The 26,406-nt window shown below is 56.4% G+C and overlaps 3 protein-coding genes across 13 annotated transcripts; 1 reads left to right on the top strand and 2 right to left on the bottom strand.

Moving 5' to 3' along the window:
- Window positions 1-8,324, bottom strand: CDK10 (cyclin dependent kinase 10). Of its 10 annotated transcripts, none has more exons than XM_022582867.3 (13): window positions 8,217-8,323; window positions 5,931-6,003; window positions 5,215-5,286; window positions 4,250-4,352; window positions 4,031-4,112; window positions 3,863-3,930; window positions 2,733-2,785; window positions 2,506-2,575; window positions 1,893-1,952; window positions 1,382-1,505; window positions 1,161-1,300; window positions 901-953; window positions 1-700 (listed from the first exon to the last, which is right to left on the bottom strand). In XM_022582867.3, exons 1-13 carry the CDS (start codon window positions 8,301-8,303, stop codon window positions 594-596), a joined length of 1,092 nt encoding a protein of 363 aa, XP_022438575.3. In that variant the 5' UTR covers window positions 8,304-8,323; the 3' UTR covers window positions 1-593. The 10 variants fall into 10 exon arrangements, with proteins under 10 accessions (XP_022438575.3, XP_030616702.2, XP_022438574.2 ...); XM_030760842.2 differs by having other exon boundaries at window positions 1,179-1,300; XM_022582866.3 differs by lacking the exon at window positions 1-700 and having other exon boundaries at window positions 707-953; window positions 8,217-8,324.
- Window positions 8,325-10,564: 2,240 nt separating this feature from the next.
- Window positions 10,565-22,120, bottom strand: SPATA33 (spermatogenesis associated 33). The gene is made up of 3 exons (XM_089903467.1): window positions 21,693-22,120; window positions 21,269-21,436; window positions 10,565-10,785 (listed from the first exon to the last, which is right to left on the bottom strand). Exons 1-3 carry the CDS (start codon window positions 22,018-22,020, stop codon window positions 10,580-10,582), a joined length of 702 nt encoding a protein of 233 aa, XP_089759593.1. The 5' UTR covers window positions 22,021-22,120; the 3' UTR covers window positions 10,565-10,579.
- CHMP1A (charged multivesicular body protein 1A) lies at window positions 21,866-26,396 on the top strand. Of its 2 annotated transcripts, XM_022582875.3 has the most exons (7): window positions 21,866-22,025; window positions 23,758-23,777; window positions 24,332-24,409; window positions 25,013-25,159; window positions 25,415-25,543; window positions 25,816-26,003; window positions 26,253-26,396. In XM_022582875.3, the coding sequence occupies exons 1-7, from the start codon at window positions 22,019-22,021 to the stop codon at window positions 26,272-26,274; spliced, it is 591 nt and encodes a 196-aa protein (XP_022438583.1). In that variant the 5' UTR covers window positions 21,866-22,018; the 3' UTR covers window positions 26,275-26,396. The 2 variants fall into 2 exon arrangements, with proteins under 2 accessions (XP_022438583.1, XP_089759594.1); XM_089903468.1 differs by lacking the exons at window positions 21,866-22,025; window positions 23,758-23,777; window positions 24,332-24,409 and having other exon boundaries at window positions 24,431-25,159.
- Window positions 26,397-26,406: the final 10 nt, after the last annotated feature.

Raw genomic sequence — 26,406 nt, 5'->3', positions numbered from 1 at the left:
TCTGTGAGGAAAGCGTTTATCTCTCCGAGGCCCAACCATGTCCCTCCCTCCCCAGGAGCCTCAGTGGGGAGTGGGGACAGGGCACAGCCCCCAACCCAGGGCTGTCCCTCTGGTGGGCTCAGAGCTGCCCAGACTCCAGTCCACCCAGCTGGCGGCACCCCACACCCCACCCCTCCTTCCCACTCTGAGTCCTGCAGCCCCAGCGGGGGGTCACTGTAGCCTCTCCCTTCCCAGGCCGACCCTGGGGATCAAGTGGGGACAAAGGTGACCACGTGGGGTCTGCTCGTCCCAAGCCAGAGACACCTCCTGAGATGGGCCCAGCCAAATTTCCTCCTGGGAAGTGAGGGTCTGAGGGCTTGGCAACAGGTGGACCCAGCCCAGCCACCAGATGGCAGAGCCACGAGATGACAGAGCCACCAGGTGGCGCCCGGCAGGGTGTCTGGGCCTGCAGGACACACCCACCGGCATCCCCCGTGTCCACACGCTGCCGTTCTGGGGCAGCGGTGGGCAGAGGTGCAGGAAGCGGTGCAGTCAGCTGGAGGAGCTGGTCGGTCCTGGCTGAGGGACAGGCCGGGCCGCAGGGGCCCCCACCCTCAGGGCTTGCAGCGCCGGCTCTGGCTCTCAGCGCCTGAGGATGTGGCCGGGGCAGCACGCTTGTTGCGGTGGTGGGGGAAAGTGGGCATGAGCTCCGGCTCGCAGGCTGCAGGGAGGGGGCTGCTCAGCGCCGGGTGGGGAGGGCCCCCCACGCCTCCCTCTGCTCCCCTCCTGGCCCTGCACGCGGTTCCTGCGGCACGAGCAGCCCGTGCCTGCTCAGGCCCCACTGCCCACCTGCCCAACAGTGGCCCCAGCCCGGACAGGGACCCCCAGCCAAGCGCCGGCCAGGGGGCGGGGGAGACTCACGCAGGGGCTTCTCCTTGAAGTAGGAGCTCTCCAGGCAGTCGCCGGCCGTCGCCCTGGAGAGAAGGCCTTGCCGTTCGTGGGGCCCAGGCCTGGCCGAGGCCCATCTCCCTCACACCCGCCCCGCACGGCAGACAGCTGGGTGGCAGGTAGGGATCGGGGGCCCAGAAACCGACAGGAGCCTCAGAAAGGGCTTCATGACCTGGGTGGGCAGAGGCCCCGGCCTCACAGGCATGTCTGGGACCCGCAGGCCGGGTCAGCACCTTTTCTTGGGGTCGTACATGAAGAGCAGGTTCAGCAGGCGCAGGCCGGCCTCCGAGAGCCACGGGAACTTGTGCTTCAGGTTGTTGTAGGGCTGCTTCCTCAGACTGTACTGGCTCACCAGTGGCAGCTGGGAGAAGCCCTGTGGGGGGGAGGGGGAGTGGCAGCTGCAGGCTGGCGGCCGGCAGGGGGCAGGAGAGGGGAGGGCAGGGCCGACACTCACCGGCCAGATGTTCTCACTGGGTGTCCCCAGCAGCTGTACGATCAGGTCCACCTGGTGGATCTCGGAAGCGCCGGGCAGAAGGGGCTTATGGGCCAGCAGCTCGGCCAGGATGCAGCCCACGGCCCTGCAGAGGAGCACGGGGCCTCGCCTCAGCTCCTCCGGCCCCGCAGAGCACCACTCCGCCGGGCCTCGGCCCCCGGGGTGCTGGGGTCAGAAGCCGGGGGCAGAGCTGGGAGGAGGCCACGACGGGAAGGCAGGTGACCACTGGGTTCTCCCCCCGGGCCACGTGAGCTGGCACCAGCAGGCCTCTCTGAGTGGCCACAAGGGCGGGTCCTCAGTGATGGGGGCCGTGAACGCTGAAGCCGTCTTACACTGCCTCTCGGGACCCCAGGCGCAGGCCCACCTTCCTGGGAGTTGGGAGGCTGGTGCGATCCCAGCCCCACTCCTGCCCCGCCAGCTCCCACAAGACCACCCCGCCCTGCCCAAGGCCCTGGGTGCATCCACCCCTCACCACATGTCGATGCTGGTGGTCTGCGTGGTGGTCCCCAGCAGCAGTTCAGGGGCTCGGTACCTGCGAACAGGAGCCCCCACCTTGGGTCTGGCAGTTCCTCTCCTCTGGCCCGGCCTCCACGAGGCACTGTGGCCCTGCACCAGCCTACCCACCGGCCACCCCTCCCTGAGAGCCAGAGTCAGCCTGGGCGATGGAGCATGAAGCCCAGCTCAGCTGTCCCTTCCCCTAACCCGACAAGCACGACAGCACACGAGGCAGCGCAGCAGGGTCCTGTGCTGGCCCGTCCTATACAGGTCGGGGCTGAGCGACACACGGCAGAAAGCATCCTGCCCTAAAGCACAACCCCATTCTTCGAAATGTCGAGTGAGAAATAGTTACAGAGGACATGCACTGTTCTGTCCTCGCGTCGGTGGAGCCACCGCCCCTTCCGAGCAGCTCAGAGCAGCGCCCCGTCTGGACGGGGCAGGTCCTTCCCAGTGGCAGCCCTGCTCGGCCTCAGGAGCCATCCACACCCAGCCTCTGAGTGTGTGCAGCCCCACAGCTTAAAATCCTCCAAAGTCCTTGAGCAGCTTCAGCGTGACCCCCCCACTTCCCATGGTCCCCAGGGACTCACCAGAGGGTGACCACCTTGGGGGTCATTGGCTTCAGCGGGATGCCATAGGCCCGGGCCAGGCCGAAATCCGCTGGACAGACGGGAGGGACAGTGTCACCCAGTGAAGACTGTCCACTGACGTTTGCAACCAGCTTGTAGCGTGCAGGGTGCTTATCGGGACCGGCCTGCCGCCCCGTCGAGGTGGCGCTCATGGAGGCCCCCACCAAAGAGCCAGCACCTGCACCCACCTGTCTTCACGCAGCCCTTATCCGTCATGAGCAAGTTGGAGACCTTCAGATCCCTGTGACAAAAAGAGAACACCAGTGCTTCCCAGGAAACTGCGTGGGGAAAGAGGCTGTCACCGTCGCAGTGACGCTTAGAACATTTCCCCATACGTCTCCTCCTGTTTGCACTTTTTTATTTTTTTTATGTGGACCATTTTTAAAGTCTTTACTGAATTTGTTACAATATTGCTTCTGGGTTTTTTTGGGGTTTTTTTTTTGCGGTACGCGGGCCTCTCACTGCTGTGGCCTCTCCCATTGCGGAGCACAGGCTCCGGACGCACAGGCTCAGCGGCCATGGCTCACGGGCCCAGCCGCTCTGCGGCATGTGGGATCTTCCCGCACCGGGGCACGAACCCACGTCCCCTGCATCGGCAGGCGGACCCCCAACCACTGTGCCACCAGGGAAGCCCTACTGCTTCTTTTTTATGCTTTGGATTTTCTGGCCGCGAGGCATGTGGGATCTTAGCTCCCCGACCAGCGATCGAACCCACACCCCCTGCATTGGAAGGCAAAGTCTAAACCACTGGACTGCCACGGAAGTCCCTGCACTTCTTAAAAATAAGGACGGCAGGCAGTGCAAGGCGATTTGGCAGCTGGGAACACCAGAGAGAGCTCTCAGTAACTTTCTGAGAAACTGGCAGAGGCGGCCTTGAGCCCAGGTCTGACTTCCAGGGCTGTGTCTGATCCCCACCCAGGCCATGCGAGCCACCGAGGGCACACGGAACTGCTGCCTGCAAGGTCCTGCCCAGGCCTGCAAGACCCTCCCCTCTGCCCCTCCAGTCTCTGCCCTTCCTGGCCTGCCTTCCAGTAAGGCTCTCTCCAAGGCAGCACTTCTCAGAGCCTGACTCGCTCACACCATCGGCCCCCCAGAGGAGAAAACAGGTATTATCTGCTCCTGGACCATCCGCCAGGAGCAGTCACAGAACCTCTACTGCATCGAGGCTGTGCCTGCTCCTCTCCTGGATACTGGGCAACGTCAACTGGCACTGGGTCAGTACTGGCAGTCACACTTCCCCCATGTCACAAACCAGCACTCCTCTGGAAAAATGTCTCCTGAGGCCCCGCCCCCTTCCAGGCCCGTGGACCCCGCCCACCTGTGGATGATGAAGTTCCGGTGCAAGTACTGGAGGCCCCGGAGCACCTGCAGCACGATGCACTTGACCTGTAGAGGGCCAGGATGCAGGGTCAGGGCAGCCTGCGTCTGCCACAGTGCGCCGAGCAAGGACTTGGGAAGCCCGCCACCAGAGCCCGCAGCCTCAAACCTGCGCCTCAGAGAAGGGTGTCGGCATGTTCTCCAGAAGGCTGGCCAGGTCCTGCTCACAGTAACCCATCACCAGGAAGATGCTGAAAAGAAGAGGGGGAAATGCAGGCCACCTCCCACCTCCTCCCAAGTGGGCCAAGGGACCCTCCTGGGGCAGCAGGAAGGGCAAGAGAGAGGGGCGGGCAGGACCCAATGCGGGGGCAGCAAGCGGCCCACTCACCTCTCCAGGTGGTTCCCCACAACCACCTCCTTCAGCTCCACGATGTTCGGATGGCGGAGGCGAAGGAGAAGCGTGATCTCTCGAAGGCTGCTGATGGGGACCCCTGCAACCCAGCGTGGCCTCAGCGAGCCCACCCCTGCAGTCAGGACCCCCTGACAGCCTCTGGGACCCCCACCCTTGCAGACAGGGACCCCTGACAGCCTCTGTGACCGCCCCCTGCAGACAGGGACCCCTGACAGCCTCTGTGACCCCACCCCCGTGCAGACAGGGACCCCTGACAGCCTCTGTGACGCCCATTCCTGCAGACAGGGACCCCTGACAGCCTCTGTGAACCCCCCCCTGCAGACAGGGACCCCTGACAGCCTCTGTGACGCTCCCCTGCAGACAGGGATCCCTGACAGCCAGCTACTCGGTGAGCCCCCAACCCCTGTCTACATCCCCTCTCAGGGACCCCCATGCCCGCCGCTGTCAGGGCTCTGCCTGCTACTTCAGGGAGAAGCAAGGCCATCCTAACCAGCACCTTTAACTTTTCCCTCCTTCATCAAATGCAAGCAGCACTCTGTACTGACCCCTGTGCATGGCAGGTGGCCCCCAGTGCGCCCAGCACAGCCCTGCCTGCACAGGCAGCCACGGGGCTGTCGGCAGGGCGGCATGGAGCACACAGGTGCTGCCGGCTCAGTCTTGGGTGGGAAAGCCCTGTGGAGGGGTGACGCTGAGCTGAGACAGAAGATGAGGCAGTCATTCAATGGGAGGGTGAAGGGGATGAACCGCACAGGGCTTGGGGGGGCTGAGGCCTAGACTGTGTGGCAGGGGCCAGGCTGCAGCCCCAGAGATCAGCCTCCTTTGACCATCATGCAGACACCCTTGGGAAAGCAGGTGCGACTCGGGGGGGGCCTCAGGCAACTCACACCTTCCTCCCCCTCCCACGTGAGCTCAGAGTGGTCCGGCGGCCCCTCCGCGCTCACCATCCTTCTCCTTGTCCATCCGCACTTTCTTCAGGGCGACAATCTCATCCGTTTGGGTATCCCGGGCCCTGTCTGCAATGGAAACTCCTCCAGGATAGGATCCAAGCCCGACCCCAGCGTGTGGCCTCCTGCCCCACAGGGGCTCCCTTCTCTTCCCCCTTGACTGCTGGGTACCCTGTGACAGCCCGTCCACACTCCTCGCAAGCAGCACCCGACCCTGCGAGATGTGCTCCCTGGGGAGTCCTCTGGCTTGAGCTGGTACAGGGTCCCTGGTTGTGAGAAGCTCCCTGTAAGTTTTCCTTCTTAGAGCTGGTATGCAGATCACTGCTTTGTGCTCTGCGGTTACTATGTTCTAACAGCAAATAAGGTAGCTTATCTTGAGAAAGGAACTCTTATTTTGTCAAAGTTGGCTCCCCAGAGCACTGTGCTCGATTGTGCTTCTTCCACACCCGTAGCCGCTTGACGCACACCGGTGTCCCAGCTACTGTGGACGCAGCTCTGGCTGCTTCCCGCGGTGTGTACTTTACGGCTATAACAGCTACCTCTACTCACGGGCACACATTAGCAACCTGATGCTTGTGTTTATTCAGGCGTGCTGTGAAATCTATGGCAATTACACCAGGGATTAGAGGTCACCTGTCCCCTCCTTCCAGCCCCGCCACAGCTGCTGCTGGGACAGTCCCTGGGCGCCCAGGCCTCCCACCGTGGCCACTCACACACAATGCCGTAGGTGCCTTCCCCAATGCGGTTCAGCTTCTCAAACTCCTTCACGCTCCGGCACCGTCCCAGCTGAAAGAGAGAGGTGCTGGCGGTGAGGGGATCCGGCAGCTAATGGAGCCAGAGATGGATATGGACACGCAATTGGTACCAAAACGCCAGCTCGTGTCCTGCTCACCAAACAGAAAGGTCACCACACACCTGGGTTTGCAGGTGAGAAAATGGGGTGATGATGCTGGCCTCTTTGAATGTGATATCAAAGACGCTCTAACCACTCCCTTTCAATTCCATGGTCCAGATGTGTGCTGCCCAAAAGGAGGAACTGCCAGCCACATTTGGTTAAAATTAACTAAAATGAAAGTAAAAGTCCATTTCTTCAGCTGCATAAGCCATGTGAAGCGCTCCATGGCCCCACGCAGCTTGTGGTGACCATCCTGGACGATTCAGAAAACAGAACATTTCCACCATCACAGAAAGTCCCCTGAACAGCACCGCTCTAAATTATGCTCTGGGGTTTTCTCCAGCAGTCCACTGGATAGAACTCCGCACTCTAGGTGCCGAGGGCCTGGATTCAATCCCTGACTGGGGGAACTGAAATCCCACAAGCTGCAGGGGGAGGCCATAAATAAATAAATAAAGAAGCAAGCAAGCTCTGGACGTGGAAAAAGCTTGAAGAACTTCTCAAAGCATCTACCAAGCACAGTGGAAACACTTCTGCAGCAAAAACTGTCTCAATCATCCACACGTTACTTCTTCCTTTGGGTTATGAAACTGCCCAGGGGCACATAGCCACCCAGCTGGTGGCCATAGTTCCCAGCCTCCCTTGCAGCTGGGTGTGACCATGTGACTAAATCCTGGCCAATGGGATGCGGGCAGAAGGGACAAGTGCAACTTTCTGATCAAAGGAGGCTGCTTGCTGCTCACTCCTTCCTGCCCCTTGAGGCAGGCTGGGATTTGGGTGGGGCACAGGTGAAGCAAAGAGACAACCTGAGTGCCTGGCCCACCTGTGAGACGTTAGGGGAGCCAGAAATAAAGTCCTGTACTTACGCCACTGTATTTTGGGGTCTCCATATTCTAGCAGAGAGCCTGTACCCTAATACACCTTCAGTTGTAGCAGAATCAATGAGCACCTCCCCTTGGGTCGGAGAAGCACGTGCGGCAAGGTTCAAGTTCTAAGAGCCCTTCTCTGGACTCCCTGCCTCTATGTATCTTGCCCTCCATCCTGGGGAACGGAGTCAGAGTCACCTGGCCTGTACTTAAGCCCTTCCACGGTTTCAGCTCAACCTAGTTGTCCTCTCTCTCCCGTGACCCCCTGGTGCTTCTTGTGCGCTCTGTGCTTCGCGGGACTTTGCTCCTGCTGCTGCCCAGGTCTGGCAAGAACCCTCCTCGTCTCTGCGTGTCCAAAACGCACTCACATTTACCCGCCCAGCAGAAATGCTACCGCTTTGCAAAACTGCTTCCTGGCCCCCAGCTGAAAGCATTCTTTCTCTGAAAAATCCCGACACTTCCGTCTCACAGCACCTACTATTGTGCACTGTCCTCGTCCGGGTATGTCTTAACTCCCCACTGAGAGCAGCTGCTGCGTGTCTCGGTGATGAACGACGGCGGCGGACGGCTCAAGGCGGGGGTCCTGCGTTCACTCAGCCAGCATGTTAGGATCCTTACTGGGCACTGAGGCGGCCTCTCAGAGCACCAGCAAGTGTTTAAAACAATCCGCCGCCAGGGTTCACACCAGCCCCTGCACGAGCCGTCTACCTTGGAGAAACCACCCAACGCCCATAAGCTTCACTCCCCTCACCTCTACAAAGGGTCCCCGAAAGGACTAAGTGACAGTTACACACGCAGAGGCCCCACACGGAGCAAGGCACAAACGAAGCTGCCGGGTCACAGGTGGGGCCCCGCGCCCAGTGCACCCACAGCCCGGTGGGAGACACGCCTCCAACTCTTCCCATGGCTACTGTCTCCCGACACAAGGCGCCCGTCCCCGGCACAAAGCTAAGAAACGCCCGCGCTGCAGCGCGCTCTTGCTTAGGCGGCCGGAGGCCAGAGAGCCGGCCCTTCCCTCGCGCGGGCGTGACACGCCCCGGGGTCTGCAGACCGGCCGGGACCGGAGTCCCGGGCGGCCGCCGCCGGCTTCCGCGCCCGTCGCGAGGAGCTCTGGGACTGTCGTTCCCGCTCTCGCCGGAAACCTGGCGCTTTAGCGCGACACTGAGGGCCCCAGTGCGTTTCGGCTCCGCCCTGCCGCCGGCGAGGACACAACTACCCCGAGCAGCCCGTCGTCGCACCCTGTGCTCTGGAGGCACCGTGAAGAAGCCTTCCTTACGGATACACTTCAGACGGATCTGTTCCGGCTCCGGCTCCGGCTCCCCCATGCCGAGCTCAGCCCCACCCCACCCCACCCCCACCACTTCCCATGTGCGTAGGCGCAGACGGGTGTTCCTCGGAGCAAGCGCATGGCCTACTTCCGGGGCGTCCCCTCCTCAGCAACGGTTACCAAGGAAACCTCCCGAAGACCCCACCCCACCCACGAGGACCTCAACTCCTACGATGCACTCGGACTACCAAGGTTCTAGCTTTAGTTTTTTTTTTTTTTTTTCCAGTACGTGGGCCTCTCACTGTTGTGGCCTCTCCCGTTGCGGAGCACAGGCTCCGGACGCGCAGGATCGGCGGTCATGGCTCACGGGCCCAGCCGCCCCGCGGCATGTTGTATCTTCCCGGACCGGGGCACGAACCGGTGTCCCCTGCATCGGCAGGCGGACTCTCAACCACCGCGCCACCAGGGAAACCCTACTTTAGTTTTAAGTGCGGGCACGTGACCGCGCTGGGGCGCTGAGTAACGGCCGCCGGAGGAGGAGGCCGAAGTCCGGGGGGCTGCAGTGGGGTGGGGGGGTGGCTGCGGGGGCCGTGGCGGCCGCGGGGCCGCGGGAGCTGTGCTGTAGAGCTCTCCCTTGGAGCATTGGAGGGCTGACCTGGAGCCAGGGAGGGAGGAGGCTCGGGCAGGGCCAGTGGGGACCGAGAGCAGAGGGCGCGTCCGAGAGCTGTGGAAAGAACTGACAGGACGCGGCGACGGAGGGACTGTGGGACCAAAGGGTCACCTAACACATCCGTGTTGAGCACCCAGTACGTGGTCGGCCCTGTCAGGCTCTGCCCTGGCGGACCTTACATTCCAACTGGAGGCGGTAAACAAGGTAAGTAAAGCAGACGGCGTGCTAAGGAGAAAAACGAGGCAGGGCAGTGAGTGGCCCGTGTAGGAGGAGGGGTGCAGCTTCTCCTGTCACGGGGACTATACTGTAAATGATAAAATGATGCGAATGTAAGTTCAGGGCGTTTGATAATTATGAAATTAAATAATCATGAGTCAAAAGTATTTAATTTAAACTAATTACCACATTCAGTTCATTCTGGTGGGTTTTGAATTCTGATAAGCTAAGCTCACGGCTAATAATGAGATTAGAATTAATGCCATGGTAAGTATAGTTTGGGGATTATTTGTTTGAGATGCTCAGGGCAGGGGTAGGAGGAGGGCAATTTCTAGGTCATCTAGTAGAAATGCAACAGCTACTAGAAACTTTATAGAGAAGGAGAGGCATGCTGACCCAATGGGTTCAAATTCGAATACCTTTGTGTGGGCTTGATTTTTCTGTATAAATATTTAGTCATGGCAGTCAGGATACATAAATAAACATACTAAATAAATACAAATAAGGATGTTGATAATATGTTAGTAAACAATGTCAATATGAGATTTCTTTTTTCTTGGGTTATACCAAAACTCATGGATTGAAAGTCACTTGTACTGTTTACTACTAAAGAATATGACCCTCATCAATAGACAGAGACAGACCATGTGTACGGCCTGCTGATCGTTCCAGGAACGAAGGAAGCTGACATATACTGTCATCAGACTAAACGTTTGAGCTCGGACGGGCAGGGCACTCTCTCCAGCCACCCCGGAGGAGAATGGACTCTGACCCAAGGGCTGCCGGTGAGGATGGACAGCTGAGGCTGGGGGTCCCCTGAACAGCCCCTCCCCCCCAGGAGCCCTCAAACACAGCCAGAAAGAGGGGAAGTTGTCAGTTCAACTCACCTTCTCCCAGGGCAGCTCTGACAAAGCCACTTCCACAGTTCTAAGCGCCATGGCTGCCACCACTCCTGCATCCACATTCTTCTTCTGGATCCTATAATACCTTGCATCCCTACTACTCAAGCTAGGAGCCCTTGGACCCTCCAAGGTGACTGTGCACTTCCCTGTTCTGGGACCTAACCACCTGAAGGTTTCATCCTCAGAGTGCGACCTTTTGCTCAAGGGTGGGGGCACCTCCTCCACTGTAACTGCTGAGTGCTTACGCCATGCTCCTTCAGAAGCGAACAGGAAGGGTTCTAATGCCCACCCAGAGTCAGCAAGAGATGCTGCCTGCTGCCAGTTCATCACTCTGCACAGCCAGACAGCTCCGACAGGGTCATCTCTTCACCGATTACCCCAGAGCCACTCTTGCCCTCTGCCAAGCTGCCTGCGGCTTTGGAGAAGCTGGGGAGAGCCTTGTTTACTGAAGGGGCACCTGCAGCTTTCCACAGGGTAGGGCAGCCCTTTGCCATCACCTCTGAGACTCAGAGCACAGGGAGTGACTGCAGCTACTGGGGTGCCTGTTTATTCTTTGGTCTGTGAATTATAGGCGTCTACCGTACTGGGGTTCCTGTGTCGGTAGAAGGGGCCCGGTTCAGCCCTTTCCCGAATGGTCCTCTGCTCCTCCATTCCTGTGGAACCGTAGCTGATCAGAGTCTCTTTTGAGGCTGTGGTGATGACAATCTGGGGGATGGCAAATTTCTTCTCTTCTGAATTTACATCAGGTTTCTCTAGAAGGAAGGAAACATCCGGGTATTTCATAAGTCTGTGGAAAAACTCTTCTGTAAAACAGACAATGTCTGTGTTAGGGCCAGAGCAAAGGAATTAGGTTCGTGGCTCAGGAAAAGAAATGGGTGAGGTTGAAAGCAGTCAAAACCGTAAGTGAACATTCCAAAGCTTACACCAACCGGCAACGCAGCCACGCAGTGGTGACCCTGGAGGCCTCCTTCCAGGAGGGGAACGGACAGACACCCGCACCGTCCCCGTGGAAAGCCTGAGCTGCCGGGCAGCCGGGGTGACAGACGCAGGAGCGAGACCTGGGAAAGGCAGGGTCTGCCCCAGAGGTGAAGGTTCAGACACACAGTGTGCAAAGGATTCTCTGCACAGAGCTTCATCAGGCAGGGCGCTCTAGAAATGGACGCCACAGCGTTTTCTCAAACTTGTCAGGATTACCAGGAACACATGGGACGTGTGAAACGTTACAAAGTACAAAAGCGGAAGCCCCTTCGCTGCCTCCACCGCCTCACTTCCCGGCCTGCTCCCTCCGTTCAGGCCTGTGTGTCCCCGTGTGCACACACGTGTACTCCACAGACTTAGAACACTGAATACCCCAGGAACTCAGCTATACGGGGGATGAACAGGTGCCCGTCCTGTGCTAGATGTTGCTCTGAGCCCTAGAATAACAACTGCACGTTTCTGAGATAGGTCCTCTTAAGACCTACGTTTTACAGACGAAGGAACTGAGGCACAGAGGGTTGGTTCAGTCACATGCCCAGGGCTGGTGGGAGAGGGAGACGCCGGGTCCCAGGCGGTCGGGTCCAGAGCCACCTCAACCTTCAGCGCTGCAAGCATGGCTTCAGTCGTTCTAACCCGCTGCCGATGGCCCACGGCCTGCACTGAGCACTGACAGTATCCTTTCTTTTCATTTTTATCATTAAGCCAAATGTGCATTTCATCGTATTTTGGATTTAATTTATTTTTTTAAATTTATTTATTTAATTTATTTTTTGCCGTGTTGGGTCTTTGTTGCTGCACGTGGGCTTTCTCTAGTTGTGGTGAGCGGGGGCTACTCTTCGTTGCGGTGCATGGGCTTCCCATTGCGGTGGCTTCTCTTGTTGCAGAGCACGGGCTCTAGGCGTGCAGGCTTCAGTAGTTGTGGCACAGGGGCTCAGTAGTTGTGGCACACGGGCTCTAGAACACAGGCTCAGTAGTTGTGGCTCGTGGGCTTAGTTGCTCCGTGGCACGTGGGATCTTCCCGGACCAGGATTTGAACCTGCGTCCCTTGCGTTGGCAGGCAGATTCTTTTTTTTTTTTTTGGCAGGCGGATTCTTAACCACTGTGCCACCAGGGAAGTCCCTTTTGAATTTAACTTAAATTGAGATCATTTTTTCATGTTGATTTACACAAGCATTTTTATATGTTAAGACTACTTAAAAGGTTATGAATATTTAATTTAAAAATAATACATGTTGGTTAAAGGGGGGAAAGTGATGGGGGGTGGGATGGATCGGGAGACTGGGATTGACATATATACACTAATATGCATAAAATAGATAACTAATAAGAACCTGCTGTATAAAAAAATACAGTTAAAAAAATAATTTAAAAATAAAAATAATACATGTTGGTTAGAGACTGCACATGGAATGACGCTTCTCCTTGTGGACACTTCATACGCACACGACATGTGCAGCTGGGATCACGCTGTGCAAGGCTGAGTGTTGCAGTGACCACGCTGTAGGCTGAGCCCCACATCCACACAGGTGCGGCCCCTCCTCCACGGCAGCCTGCAGTTCACTGTCGGGGGCCCATCATGTGCGTAACCAGCTCCCCTTGATGAACATAATTTAGGTTATTTCCAATTTTCTTCTTTGGACAATGCTGCAATGAACATTCCTGCATTTATGTATTTATACACTTGTGGAGGTTTATCTGCCAGGTAAGTTACTAGGAAAATTTTGGCAAATATTGTCAAACTGTTTTCCATAACGATTATATCAATTTTGGGACTTGCCTGGTGGTCCAGTGGCTAAGACTCCACGCTCCCGATGCAGGGGGCCCAGGTTCAATCCCTGGTCAGGGAACTAGATCCCACATGCTGCAACTAAGAGTCCACATGCTGCAACAAAGATCCCATGTGCCTCAACTAAGACCCCGTGCAGGACTTCCCTGGTGGCGCAGTGGTTAAGAATCCGCCTGCCAGTGCAGGGGACACGGGTTCGAGTCCTGGTCTGGGAAGATCCCACATGCCGCGGAGCAACTAAGCCCGGGAGCCACAACTACTGAGCCTGTGCTCTAGAGCTTGTGTGCCGCAACTACTGAGCCCCTGTGCCACAACTACTGAAGCCTGCGTGCAGCAACGAGGACCCAACACAGCGAAAAATAAATAAACAAAATAAATACATTTATTTAAAAAAAGACCTTGTGCAGCCAAAAGATTATATAAATTTATCTTTCCTCTAGGAGGCTATCAGCAGAACTTTCCTCCACACTCTCCTGCTTCTCACTTTTCTAAACCTTTTCCCAGGTTACACTGACAGTGGAAGTGCTGACTCCGCCCCCGCTGGTCACCGGTCACCGCCAGCTTCCCTGAGCTTTGGGCACCCCCGCCATGGGGAGGCTGAGCATCTCATCTCGTTGTCACTCGTTCATGGGCCCGTGGCACGTATCCTCCTGTGAATGCATGTCATTCCGCATTTTCTAGATTGACTTTTTTTTCTTTGGTGAGCTTTTTTATATTTGGGAAATTCACCCTTAGTGACTTATACTACAAGTAGCTCCTGGCTTTTAGCTTCCTTTGTTGCTTTCTGCAACAGATTCATCCACCTATTCCTTAATGGCTTTTAGAGTTTGTCAGACTGGAAAAGGCATCCCCTGCTCCAAACTTATAAAAACATTTACTCATTTCCATTTCATACTTTCATAGTTTTACTTTCCACGTTTAACTGTTTGTTTTCTCAGTTGTCGACTGAGTTGCCCCAGCACTCGGGGAACATCCGTCTTTCCCCCATGTCTGCAACATGGCACTTCTCTGGGACCCCATGCAAGCATGCTGTGCTATGTGTTCACCACTGTGAGACACACTTCCATGTCAGAGGACTCAATCCCTCTGCTTTTCCAGATGTTTCCTGCCATTCTTACATTTTTATCCTCTTAGGTGACCTTTGGGATAATTTGGTCTGGCTCCCAAATCGACCTGTGCTCTTTTGTTTGGGGTCATACTGATTTGTTAGAATCAGGGAGAATTAACGACTTTATGTTACTGAGACTTTCTAATCCAAAACAAGACTCCTTTTATCTTCCTCAGAGGTTTAAAGCTTCTTCATTTAGAAACATGAATCTTTGGGGACTTCCCTGGTGGTCCAGTGGTAAAGAATCTGCCTTCTGGGCTTCCCTGGTGGCGGAGTGGTTGGGGGTCTGCCTGCCAGTGCAAGGGACACGGGTTCGATCCCTGGTCCGGGAAGTTCCTACATAACGTGGAGCAACTAAGCCCATGCACCACAACTACTGAGCCTGTGCTCTAGAGCCCGTAAGCCACAACTACTGAGCCTGCGTGCTGCAACTACTGAAGCCCGCACGCCTAGAGCCCGTGCTCCGCAACAAGAGAAGCCACCGCAATGAGAAGCCCGCACACCGCAATGAAGAGTAGCCCCCTCTCGCTGCAACTAGAGGAAGCCCGCACGCACCAACGAACACCCGACACAGCCAAATATAAATAAATAAATTTATTGAAAAAAAGAAACATGAATCTTTTGGGACTTCCCTGGTGGTCCAGTGGTAAAGAATCCGCCTTCTGGGCTTCCCTGGTGGCACAGTGGTTGGGGGTCTGCCTGCCAGTGCAGGGGACACGGGTTCGAGCCCTGGCCGGGGAACTAAGATCCCACATGCCGTGGGGCAACTAAGCCCACGTGCTGCAAACTACAGAGCCCATGCACCCTGGAACCCGTGCACCACAACTAGAGAGAAGCCCGCGTGCCGCAACAAAAGAGCCCACATGCCACCGCGAAGATCCCACGTGTCGCAACTAAGACCTGACAGAGTCAAAAATAAAAACAAAAATTAAATAAATATAAAAAGTAAAAATAAAATAAGAAACATGAATCCTTTTAGGGTTCTTAATACACAGGACGTGTACTATTTTTCAATTACTGCCTAATAAGTTACCTCATTTTAGTGGCCAACTTAAAACAGCGCACACATCACCTTGGGCTCCACGTGTCTGGAGTCTAAGCTACAATCCAGCTGTCGGCCCGGCCGCGCCCTCATCTGGACCTGGGGACCTTCCACGGCCACTCAGGTTGTAGGCAGAGTTCCTTTCTTTGTGTGCCAAGGACGAAGCCCCTTTCCTTGCTGGCTGGCGGCTCTCACATCATGGGAGCTGACTTCTTCACAGCCACGTCTCTGACACTTTCACCTTTTTCAAAGGCTTCTCTGATGAGGTCAGGCGTGCTCAGGAGAAGCTCCATTTTGATTAAGTCAAAACCAACGGGTTACTACCCTGATCCCAGGAGCCCAGCCCATTCCTACTCACAGGCTCTGCCCACATGTAAGGGAGAGGCTCTTACAGCCTTGTTCAGAGGGCAGTGATGGGGCTCTGGAATGCTGCCTTCCACGCTACCACACTGCCTTCAGGAAGGAGTCTGACTTCCACCAACAGTGTGTCCAGGCTCTCCGTCTATCATGTTATTCTCTGGCCTCTCGTTTTTGTTGCAAATACTTTTTGAGCTTACCATTTGTTTTACATTTGTTTATAGAGGGCTTAGGGAGATGTTTTACATTTTAATGTAGTCAAATCCTTCAACATTGCTCTGTAATATCTTTGCTTTGAGGAATCAGAATAAAATTTACGTCTTATTTTTTGCAGCCACTTTTTTCCAGCAAGGAAATTTTTTTTAGATGACCACACACTGGCATCTGGAAGATGGTTCTAGACGTTCTTTCCCTCTGCCCTTGAGTCACCTGTATCAGCTGATGGTAAGTCTACCTTTTTAAAAAATTTAAGTATAGTTGATGTACATGTAATCACTTTTTATATCCACTCTTAAACCATCTGGAGTTTATCAGAGCATATAGCAGGAGGTTACAATCCAGCTTACGTTTTCTCTTAAAACGTTACGCCCTTTTTCTAGCACAATTTATTATATAATCCTTCCTTTTCCCACTTACTTTTGGTGCCAGTTGTATTGTACTCTGATTATATATAAACATACATAATGTTCATACACACATACTCTTGTCCATGTTTTCTATTTCATTGACCTGCTATTCTTATATGGGAATCATGTTATTTTAATTATTATAATTTCTGATGTATTTTTATTTATTTATTTATTTTTAAAGAATCATCTTTTTTAAAAAATTTATTTTTGGCTGCATTGGGTCTTCTTTGCTGCACACAGACTTTGTCTAGTTGCGGGGAGTGGGGTCTAGTCTTCGTTGCACTATGTGGGCTTCTCATTGCAGTGGCTTCTCTTGTTGTGGAGCACAGGCTCTAGGAGTGTGGGCTTCAGTAGTTGTGGCACACGGGCTCAGTAGTTGTGGCTCGCAGGCTCAGTAGTTGTGGCTCGCGGGCTCTAGAGTGCAGGCTCAGTAGTTGTGGCTCACGGGTTTAGTTGCTCTGCGGCATGTGGGATCCTCCCAGACCGGGGCTCGAACCCGTGTCCCCGGCATTGGCAGGCGGTTTCTTAACCACGGTGCCACCAGGGATGTCCCTGATGTATTTTAAAACATTTTACTTTAATATTATAAATTCAGAGAAAGTTGCAAAAGTAGTCCAGAGAGATCCCCGTACCTCCGTCCAGAGAGATCCCCGTACCTCCGTCCCTTCTCCCTCAGTGGTAGCACCATAAGTAACTGTAGTAGAATAAGGCTCAGTGTGGCACAGTGTGTGTTCTGTGCCATGTGATCACATGTCACCACCACCACGATCCAGACACAGGACTGCTCCAGCATCACAACGATCACGTTCATGCTATACTTTAAAAGTCACACCCCCGGCCCCCGCCATCCCTAACCCCTGGCAGTCCCTAGTCTGTTCTTATCTGTATCATTTTGTCATTTGGAGAATGTTACATGAATAAAATCGTACAGCATGTGACCTTTTGAAATTGGCTTTCTTCAGCATATTTTTTGACAGTTAAAAATGCAGTACTTTGGGCTTCCCTGGTGGCGCAGTGGTTGAGAGTCCACCTGCTGATGCAGGGGACACGGGTTCGTGCCCCGGTCCCGGAAGATCCTACATGCCGCGGAGCGGCTGGGCCCGTGAGCCATGGCCGCTGAGCCTGCGCGTCTGGAGCCTGTGCTCTGCAACAGGAGAGGCCACAACGGTGAGAGGCCCGCGTACCGCAAAAAAAAAAAAAATGCAGTACTTCTTCAGAAAGAGAAAAACAAATATCGTATATTAACGCATGTATGTGGAACCTAGAAACATGGTACAGATGAACCGGTTTGCAGGGCAGAAGTTGAGACACAGATGTAGAGAACAAACGTATGGACACCAAGGGGGGAAAGCTGCGGGGGGGTGGGGATGGTGGTGTGCTGAATTGGGCGATTGGGACTGACATGTATACACTGATGTGTATAAAATTGATGACTAATAAGAACCTGCTGTATAAACAACCAAACACACAAACAAACAAGAAATGCAGTACTTCTATCAGATGAGGATACCTCTTAGCATAACCACAACAGCACTGTCACATCTCAGGATATTACCGTCAATTCTTTGTTATCACCTAATACCCAACTGGATTCTCTCCAGAATGACTTAGCCCAGACCCACACACTGCTTTTTGCTCATAGGTCTCCCAAGGCTCCTTCTAACAGTCCTCTCTGCTGTGACTGAAAGTCTGTATCCCCCGAATTCATATGTTGAAGGCCTAGTCCCCAGTGTGCTGGTATTTAGAAGTGGGGCCTTTGGGAATTAATCAGGTTTAGATGAGGCCATGGCCACGTGAGGACACAGCAATCGGGCAGCTGTCTGCGGGCCAGGGAGGGGTTCTCACAGGAGTACAGCCAGACTGAGGGCCTCCCCAGCCTCCAGAACGAGGAGAAACAAAGTCTGTTGTTTAAGCCCCCCAGCCCATGGTATTTGTTGTTTTTTTTTTTCTTTCTTTTGTTTTTTTTTGCGGTACGCTGGCCTCTCACCGTTGTGGCCTCTCCTGTTGCGGAGCACAGGCTCCAGACGTGCAGGCTCAGTGGCCATGGCTCACGGGCCCAGCCGCTCCGTGGCATGTGGGATCTTCCCGGACCGGGGCACGAACCCGTGTCCCCTGCATCGGCAGGCAGACTGTCAACCACTGCGCCACCAGGGAAGCCCAAGACACCACCTTTTTTGCAAGTCATTTATTTGTAGAAAAATCAGAGTTCTTTTTTCAGAAGAACCTGCAGCGTTTTTGGAATTGGCTGACTGCCAGCTTGTGGTGTTTGGTCTGTATAATGTATGTTTGTGGATTCTGTAATGCGAAATTTGAAGCACAGACAGAAGCAGTGGGAATAGTACAATACAACCCATCACCCAACTGCCGAAGTCCTCATAAACCGCAGGCAAAGCTGACCTCACTCCAGCTCTTACCCTGTGTGCTGGTCACTGCTGCTGAGCAGTGACTCACCCCAGACCTCAGCAGCTTGAAACCACCATTTTCTTACCGTTTTATGGCTCAGGAATTCAGGAAAGGTTCCACTGCACTTATCACCTGTGGTTTCCCAGGGGCTGCAGTCAGATGGTTTCTGAAGGCTCAGCTGGGCTGGACACGTGGATGTCCACTCGCAGGGCTGCTACATGCTGTGCAGTGGCTCGGCTAGGGAGACTCCAAGCCTGGGGCTGGAGTCACGACAAGCTCGTCACAAGCCCGGCACCTGGGCTGGACGGGCTGCGAGATCAGGACCGCGGGCTGCGGCTCCCCTGTGGCCTGCCCAGCAGCCGAGCACTTCCCAGCACGGTGGCTCCCAGCACAGCCAGCGTTCCCGTGAGCCCGGCCAGGCCGCCCAGCCCACAAGTCACTTCCACCACTCCACTGGTTACAGGAGAGTGTCAGGCCTTCAGAGGTTTGGAGATGGGACGTTAGACCCCCAGGTCACACCACAGGACCCGTGGGCTGAGAGGGGCTGTAGCACCTGCAGAGACAGGTGCACCCCTTCCCGTGGCAGCAAATCCCCACCCAGCGCGTCCATTTGCCCTTAAAATACTTCGGGTGCGGCTCTAAGAGACAAGGACTCATGCGTATTCCATGTTTTCCACGGCATAACTCACACTGGACAAAACGCAGGGTCCCTACTGTTCAGCGGGAGAGTTTTCCACAACTGTACGCACCCGTGTCATCACGCAAACGAGATGCAGAACTTTCCTCCACCCCACAAAGCTCCCACGGGCCCTGTTCCAGTCAGCTAGCCTGCCCCGGCCCCAGCCCAGCAATCATTTTCCGATTTCTACCCAACAGTAGTAAAACCTACTTTTTTAATTGTATAACACACAGAATTTTTGACTTGTTGACCTTTCTATTTCTCTGAGGCTTTTATGGTATTAGGATGACTTAAAGAAACGTGACTTCCGAAAGTTGTCACTTTCCCAAATCTAATAGGGGAATTCCTCAGCTTTAAAACCAGAATGTGGAAGAGAAGATGCTCCTGCCCTACTTGAGGTGTTGCTCCTGGCAGACCAGGTCCTGTCCTCACTCCCGACTCCCAGTGCCTCTCTCTGCAAGGCCAGCAAGACCAGCTGCTGGTCTCATCCGACGGCCTTCTCTGAGTTTACTCCACCTCGCTGCAGCACCCAACACTGCCAACTGGTTCTCCTTTCTTAACAGCTTTCTTCAGTGCAATTTAAATACCACAAAATTTACCTGTTTAAAGCATGCAATTAAATGGAATTCAGTAAACTCTCAAAGTTGGGCAACCATTGATTCAGTTTTGAGACTACTTCCATCACCCTCAAAAGGGCCCTTGTGCCCTCTTGTGACCGATCCCTGTGCCCACCCTTAGCCCAGGCTTCCCTCCATATGGATTTGCCTTTGCAGGACTTTTCATATAAATGGAATAGGAATCTATATCTGGCTTCTTTCACTCGCATCATGCTTTCGGGCGTCGTACACAGGGCGGCACATTCCTTGTGACTGCAGTCTCCACTCGCTTTCTTGAAACTCCATCCTCACTCCACCCCCGAAGTGAGAGTATGACACACACTGTTGGTGGAGTCCCCTGCCCACACCTTCCCTTGCTGGCAGAGGTCCAGCCCATCCTGGAGACACCGGGCACACAAGGCTTCTGGGGGAAGATTCTCCTTGCTGACACGAAGCAAGAAGTAACGCCTCTCACAAACTAGACGCAGTCCCACGTGTGTGACACCAAGAGCCGTCCAGCCCTCTGCGGACCGTGGACACAGAGGATGGCAGAGTGTAGACACACAGCTCTTGATGCTGCCACGCCGAGGGCCCTACCTCTGACCTCTCCTCTGTTTGGGGGGTACCGAGCCCCTCAGCACTAAAGCTGTGTCTGGATGGCTTTTCTGTGACTGACAGCCAAAAGCCTCCCGACAGACTAGTAGCAGTTTTCCAAACGTCCCCCCTAGGACTCTGGCCCTTCCTGCACTCTTCAGCCCTCAAGTAAGGGCTCTTAAGTTGGGATCTGAAGTCCAGGCCTTGCCCCCAAGGCAAGCGCCCTCATCTCAAACGTTTCCTACCCTTGATGACCCCCAGGGGGCTCGATCTGAAGCTGTCTGTGCCCAGCTCCTCTCCCCTGCCAGGCGGGCATCCATCCTGCCCTTCCTTGTCTGACCCACCGGCCATGCGTCCTCACAGTCACCGAAGCCTACGGGCATGGCTCCCTGCTTTGCCCTCACACCCTATCACTCGGCAATTCCCGCTGCCGCAGCCTCACTGGTTCCTACCCAGTTACAGCAATGGGCCTGTGAGAGGCCTCTGTTCTGGAGACACAAACCCCATCGTTCCTCCCTTGGTTTAATTACCTAACAATTCCGTTTCCACGACCCACATGATAAAACTGACGAAAGACTTCACATTCTGCTGCTTCTGTGGCTTCAACCCCGACCCACACCCAAAGGCTGTTACGGTGAGTAACTCTGCCCAGCTGTTTCACCAACATCCTATCCCCTCCGTGATCTCTGTGGCCAGGCAGAGGGCTCCCATGGGACCGTGCTCCGCAGGCGAGGAGCTTCCCAGGCTCTGTCCCAGTCTGTGGAATGCCGAAGGAACGACACTGGGGCCAAAGGCGTCCAGCCCTCGGGAGGACAGCAGGCCTGCTTGGGATCTGCGCACTGCTTAGCCCTCTTGACTGTGTGTTCCGCATCTACCACGTGGGAACTCACCTAAACCTTGACTAAACTTATTACATCTTCCAACTAGAACTCTGATACTAAAGGTCCTAAAACCCCCTCCACCGTTAGGGCACGCCCCCTGCTACTAGCATCCCACCACAGGCTCCTGTGCGCCCCATCCCCAAACGCACCTCAGGTTCTGTACCCTCCTGGGTGTGTCCTACCTTCCACTTCAGATGAAGGCCACTGCCGCTTGGCTGCCCCTTTCTTCTCATGGAAGCTCTCTGCAGGCTTGGTGTCTAGAGGCTTCTCAGACTCTTGTGAAGGCCTGTCCACCGGCCTTTCCGTAGCCTCTGGGATTGAACAGGTGCGCCCCGACTTTGGCTCCTCACCTGAAATATATGGGTAATTAATTAGACCTATATTTTACTGAGTCTAGGGCAAAGGATTCCATCCTTCTTCAGTTGCCTGCTTTGGTCCGGAATGAAATAAGATAGCGTGAAAGACTTGGGTCAGTCCATTTCCCTACACGTGGATATTCCCCGGATGAAAAGGTCCCCGAGGCAAGATCATCAGAGAGGACCCGGCGCAGGAGGATTTGTGGGGGCGGGGCCGCGCCGGGGAGACTGCGGGGCGGCGGCCCTTTACCTTTCCGGAGTTTGTGTTTGCTTTTGGAAAGTCCCATAGGTGACTGCCCCGCGACGCAGGCGCGGACCCTGCACCTCAGTGGGAGCCCAGCCCACTGACTCACGAAAGGCCCGGCCGCCGCCTCCCTGGCCCGCGCGGTCGCCACGGCAACGCCACCGCCCGCGATACCAACCCGTCCTCTCGCGAGAGCTCCCGGCCGCCGGAAGCAGCGGCGACCCGGCAGTACCTGCTCTCCAGCCCGCCAGCCCGCGCCGGTCGGTTCGGTTGACGCCGCCGGGAGATCCAGTCCTTCCGCCTCTGCCAGGGCTGCCGCTGCCGGACCGGCCATGGACGGTGAGAGGCCGCCGCCCTCCGGGGCCGCGCAGGGCGGGGCCGCCTCTCCCGTGGGCGGGGCTCAGGCGGGTGCCCCTGGCCTCGATCCCGGACCCTGGGCCCCGATCCCCGGTACCGGATCCCGGGGCCTCCACCCGGGACCCCGATCCCCGACACCATACCCCGGGACCCAGGACCCCGACCTCGACCCCGGGGCCTCGACCCAGGACTCCAATCCCCTTCCCTGATCCCCGACCCCCCTCCCCGGCCCTCCTCAGCTACCGTCTGCCCCTGCCCCACCTGCCCCTGCGGTACTGGTGAGGGACATCGGCCTTTGGGGGCCTTGGGATGCCGGGTCAGAGGGCACCCGAAAAGGAGACAGTTGCACCACTGCCCCCAGAACACCGCTAAGAGAAATAAGAAGAGCTCTGGCAGAAAGCCCTCACTATGTACAGGAACAACAGCTCTTGAGATAGGAACCGTATGCGCCCATTCTGCAGATGGGAAAACAGGTTGAGGAGTCCGTGCAGGCACAGGCCCCAGGAGGCCTGGTCCTCCACTGCCTGCAGCACCCCCTCAGGGCCCTCTGCCCTGCTCTCCTCCAGAACAGGAAGCATCAGTGATAAAATGAAGATACCGACATTTGCCAGGATATTTAAGTGCTAGTGTGGTAGAAAGGCTGTGCAATGTTATTGTCATGAAGGAAATCCTATGCAGATTGCCTCAGAGAGAAGATGAACAGCTATACCCCCACCCCACGCGCGCGCGCACGTTGGGTTTTGCCTCACGGTTCACTCGGCTTCAGCTCTCCAGGGAATTCTGTTTTGCCCGTGTCCCTTTTCTCTGGGGTTAGGTTTTGCCCTTCAGAGTCTGTCCTTCCCACTCAAGTCTGGGCCACACCCAGCCCAGCCTCTCTTTCCCGGCAGTGAGCACACTGCCTGCCACCTGTTTCTCCAGAGATGCAGACAGCTCTGGCCTTGACTAGGGCCCGCAGTGACAGGTGAGAGCTGCACGGAGCTCCACTGGGCTCGCAGCTGGGAGCCTTCACATACCTTTGTGGTCCTGAATTCTGGTTGCAGGACTTCGTTTCTTCATTCCGGGCTAGTGTGGTACACCCTTTCAGAAATCATTCCCCCAATTTAGGAATGGGATATACACTGAGATAGTTTTAAGATGAAGCAGAATCTACCGAGCTCTTGAGTTTGGGCAAGTGAGCAGCAAGTTCAGAGACCGAGGGACTTAGCCAGTAACACACACAGGTCTCCAGTTCCTCATTGAGGGTAGGGGGGCACCTGAGCCTGATTCGATGGCTCAGAAATGGCAGCTCCCACGGAGAGCGGTCTCTGTGGGCCAGCTCTTTTATGGCGTAAGAGTCATCGCCCTGCTGTTTTTATCCGTAAAGAATAGACTCTCAAGTACTAAACCTCATTAAATTGGGGAGGACTCCCAAGGGTCCTTTGTAAAGCTGCACTGATTACAGACCATCTCGAGTTTTCACCATGGGCCACACGCTGCACCCATGACATTCCCCCGCACGCTAACCCTTAAGGTCAGCTGGTCAGCTGGTGTTTTCCTGAATTGGAGAGTCAGGGAGGCTAAGGAGGGGCAGAGCTTGTGTGAGTAGGCCTCCCTGAAGGCCCCAGTTCTGTTCCAGCTCTTCACGTCCAGGAGGGTCGTAGTGCCCCCACCAGCTGGTTAGGAGCGTTGCTTCTCACATTTCTTAAAATCCTCAAACCATCTCCTCTCTTTGCAGATACCCTGTTCCAGCTGAAGGTATGTACTGAGTGGCCCTTCACCCCATCCCGGCCTGCTGGTTGTCAGTGGGGACAGATGGTGTGAGTCACACTCAGGATCGTGCTCAGCCAGACTGATGACCGAGGGGTCAGGGAGGTGGTGTGCTAGCTTGTCTTGGGCTGAGCGGAAGCAGATCATTTGGCCTCATTCATGAGCGCGCGCGTGTGTCTGCAGCACCTGACTCTCTGTCAAAGAGGGAGGGGTTTACGGTGGCAGCATCTGTGTGACGCTGGCCAAGGCCTGTGGGCAGTTTCTCAGTGTGCCCCCAGCTGCTGACCCGTGGAACAGGGAGCCGGTGCGCCGTGCTTCAGGCTGGTGGAAGGAGGGGCTGAGGCCGCTGGGAGCTGGGCTGTGTAGAGGGGGCACAAGCGCACGGACGGGCACCGACGTCCTAGTGGGCAGCGGATTGTCCAGCAGAGGCAGCAGTCATGAGGGATCAGTGATGTCCGCCCTCGGAACGAACTTACAGCCCAGGAGGGCGGGGAGCAGAATGGGGGGTAGGCCGGGTGGTGACCCGGCCTCCTGTCCGTCAGTTCACTGCAAAGCAGCTGGAGAAGCTGGCCAAGAAGGCGGAGAAGGACTCCAAGGCAGAGCAGGCCAAGGTGAAGAAGGTGAGTGCAGGCGCTGCCGCCGGGCCGGGCCTTTCCTCCTGTGGGTCCTGTGCTCCTCGGGCCTGGGCAGAGGCCGAACCCCTCTGTGGGGCGGGGCAGGGCTGGAGGCTCCTGGGGTTGCTGTGCTCTCCGTGGGGGGGCTTTCTTACAGCTGGTTAGCGGCTAGAGTAGCTCCTGGGGTGCTGGGTTTGGATGACTCCTCAGCCAGACTGAGGCTCCCAGGGCAGAAAGAGAATGCAGCTGACATCCCAGTCTGAAGCCACGTCACCGCTATAGTCGTGATCCTTTGGAATCAGCATCGCCTGCGCCGGCTTTTCAAGCTCTGCTGCTTCCAGGCGGAGCTATGTCATGTGAGGGCAGCTGAGTGTGTCGGTGGGAGTGGAGAGGCCTGGAAAGGTGGCCGTGTTTTCCTGAGCCCGGCTCTCTTGTCTGACTTTCTCTGAGGGCTGGTTGGGGGCCCTGCCCCTGGACACCCTCACTCCTGAGACACTTCTGATGAGAAACCCTGCGGAGAGGCTGAGAAGGGGCCGCCCCACAGCAGCAGACGGCACCCCAGGACTGGCCGGGGCTGGGCCCCAGCTGGCATCTCCCCCTGCATTTCAGGCCCTTCAGCAGAAGAATGTGGAGTGTGCGCGGGTGTACGCCGAGAACGCCATTCGCAAGAAGAACGAAGGTGTGAACTGGCTCCGCATGGCGTCCCGCGTGGATGCCGTGGCCTCCAAGGTGCAGACGGCCGTGACCATGAAGGGGGTGAGTGCTAGGCCGGGCGCCACGTGCCCGGGGCCGGCTCCTGCTGGCAGAGTCGAGGGGGTGGCCTGGCGCAAGCGATCAGGCCGGCATTCCCTCCCTACGGTAAGGGCGGTGCTAGAGCGGAAGACGCACCCTGAAGCCTCTCTCCAGTGTCCGTCCTTCCATTGACGGCGCCATCTGGGGACATGCCATGCCGGGGGCGGGGGTGCGGGGGCCCTGAGGCCCTGCCTGCCTCCTCACTCCCGCCTCTGCCAGGTGACCAAGAACATGGCGCAGGTGACCAAAGCCCTGGACCGGGCCCTCAGCACCATGGACCTGCAGAAGGTCTCTGCGGTGATGGACAGATTTGAGCAGCAGGTGCAGAACCTGGACGTGCACACGTCGGTACGTCGGCCCAGGGCCCGGGTGTGCGGGTGACGGCCAGGCGTGTGGCCCCTTCCCCTCCCGGGAACCTGGCTCCTCGTGGGGAGTCCAGACCGGCCTGCAGAGGTCCAGCAGGGGAGAGGGGGGCCTGGGGCCGGGGATGGGTGCCCGTGCAGGCAGCTGTGCCCCAGGACCGGCACGCCAGAGGGAGTGCGCTGGAGAGAGCGCCACAAGGGGGCTGGCGGGGGGAGGGAGCCACAGGAAGCCCTGACCGGCCGGCACACGACCCCCAGGTGATGGAGGACTCCATGAGCTCGGCCACCACGCTGACCACACCACAGGAGCAGGTGGACAGCCTCATCATGCAAATCGCCGAGGAGAATGGCCTAGAGGTCCTGGACCAGCTCAGCCAGCTGCCCGAGGGCGCCTCTGCCGTGGGCGAGAGCTCCTTGCGCAGCCAGGAGGACCAGCTGTCTCGGAGGTGGGCCAGGGGCACCTGTGCTGGGCGGGCAGCGTGCTGGGCGGGAGCTTGGGAGGGACGCAGAAACCCCGGCCTCGGTGCCTGCAGGCCCAGGAGCAGCTCAGTCCCCGCCTCTCGTTCAGACCCTGCTCACCGTCTATAGCTCCCCCTAGAAGGCGGGGGACAGGACTACGCCGGCCTGGAAAAGGGCCTGGGAAAGCCGGCGTGGAACCATTGCCGGGCCTCAGGGAATCCTGTTGTCGTTTGCAGGTTGGCCGCCCTGAGGAATTAGCGGAGCCCAGCGGCAGCACGCTCCATCCCGGCCTCATAGGGGAAGGGCTAGGAAGCCCGCCTCTGCCCCCTCCCCACTGCTCTCCCCCTCTCACCTGCCAGGCCTGGGACTCTGCCTCTTCTCTGAGCACGG

Source organism: Delphinapterus leucas, chromosome 20 (assembly GCF_059928025.1).
Source record: "Delphinapterus leucas isolate spDelLeu-1000000601 "Yukka" chromosome 20, BTC_Dleu_Yukka2, whole genome shotgun sequence".
Lineage (NCBI taxonomy): Eukaryota > Metazoa > Chordata > Mammalia > Artiodactyla > Monodontidae > Delphinapterus > Delphinapterus leucas.
The sequence above is the reverse complement of the archived record's forward strand: the minus strand, read 5'-3'. Positions and strand labels throughout refer to the sequence as shown.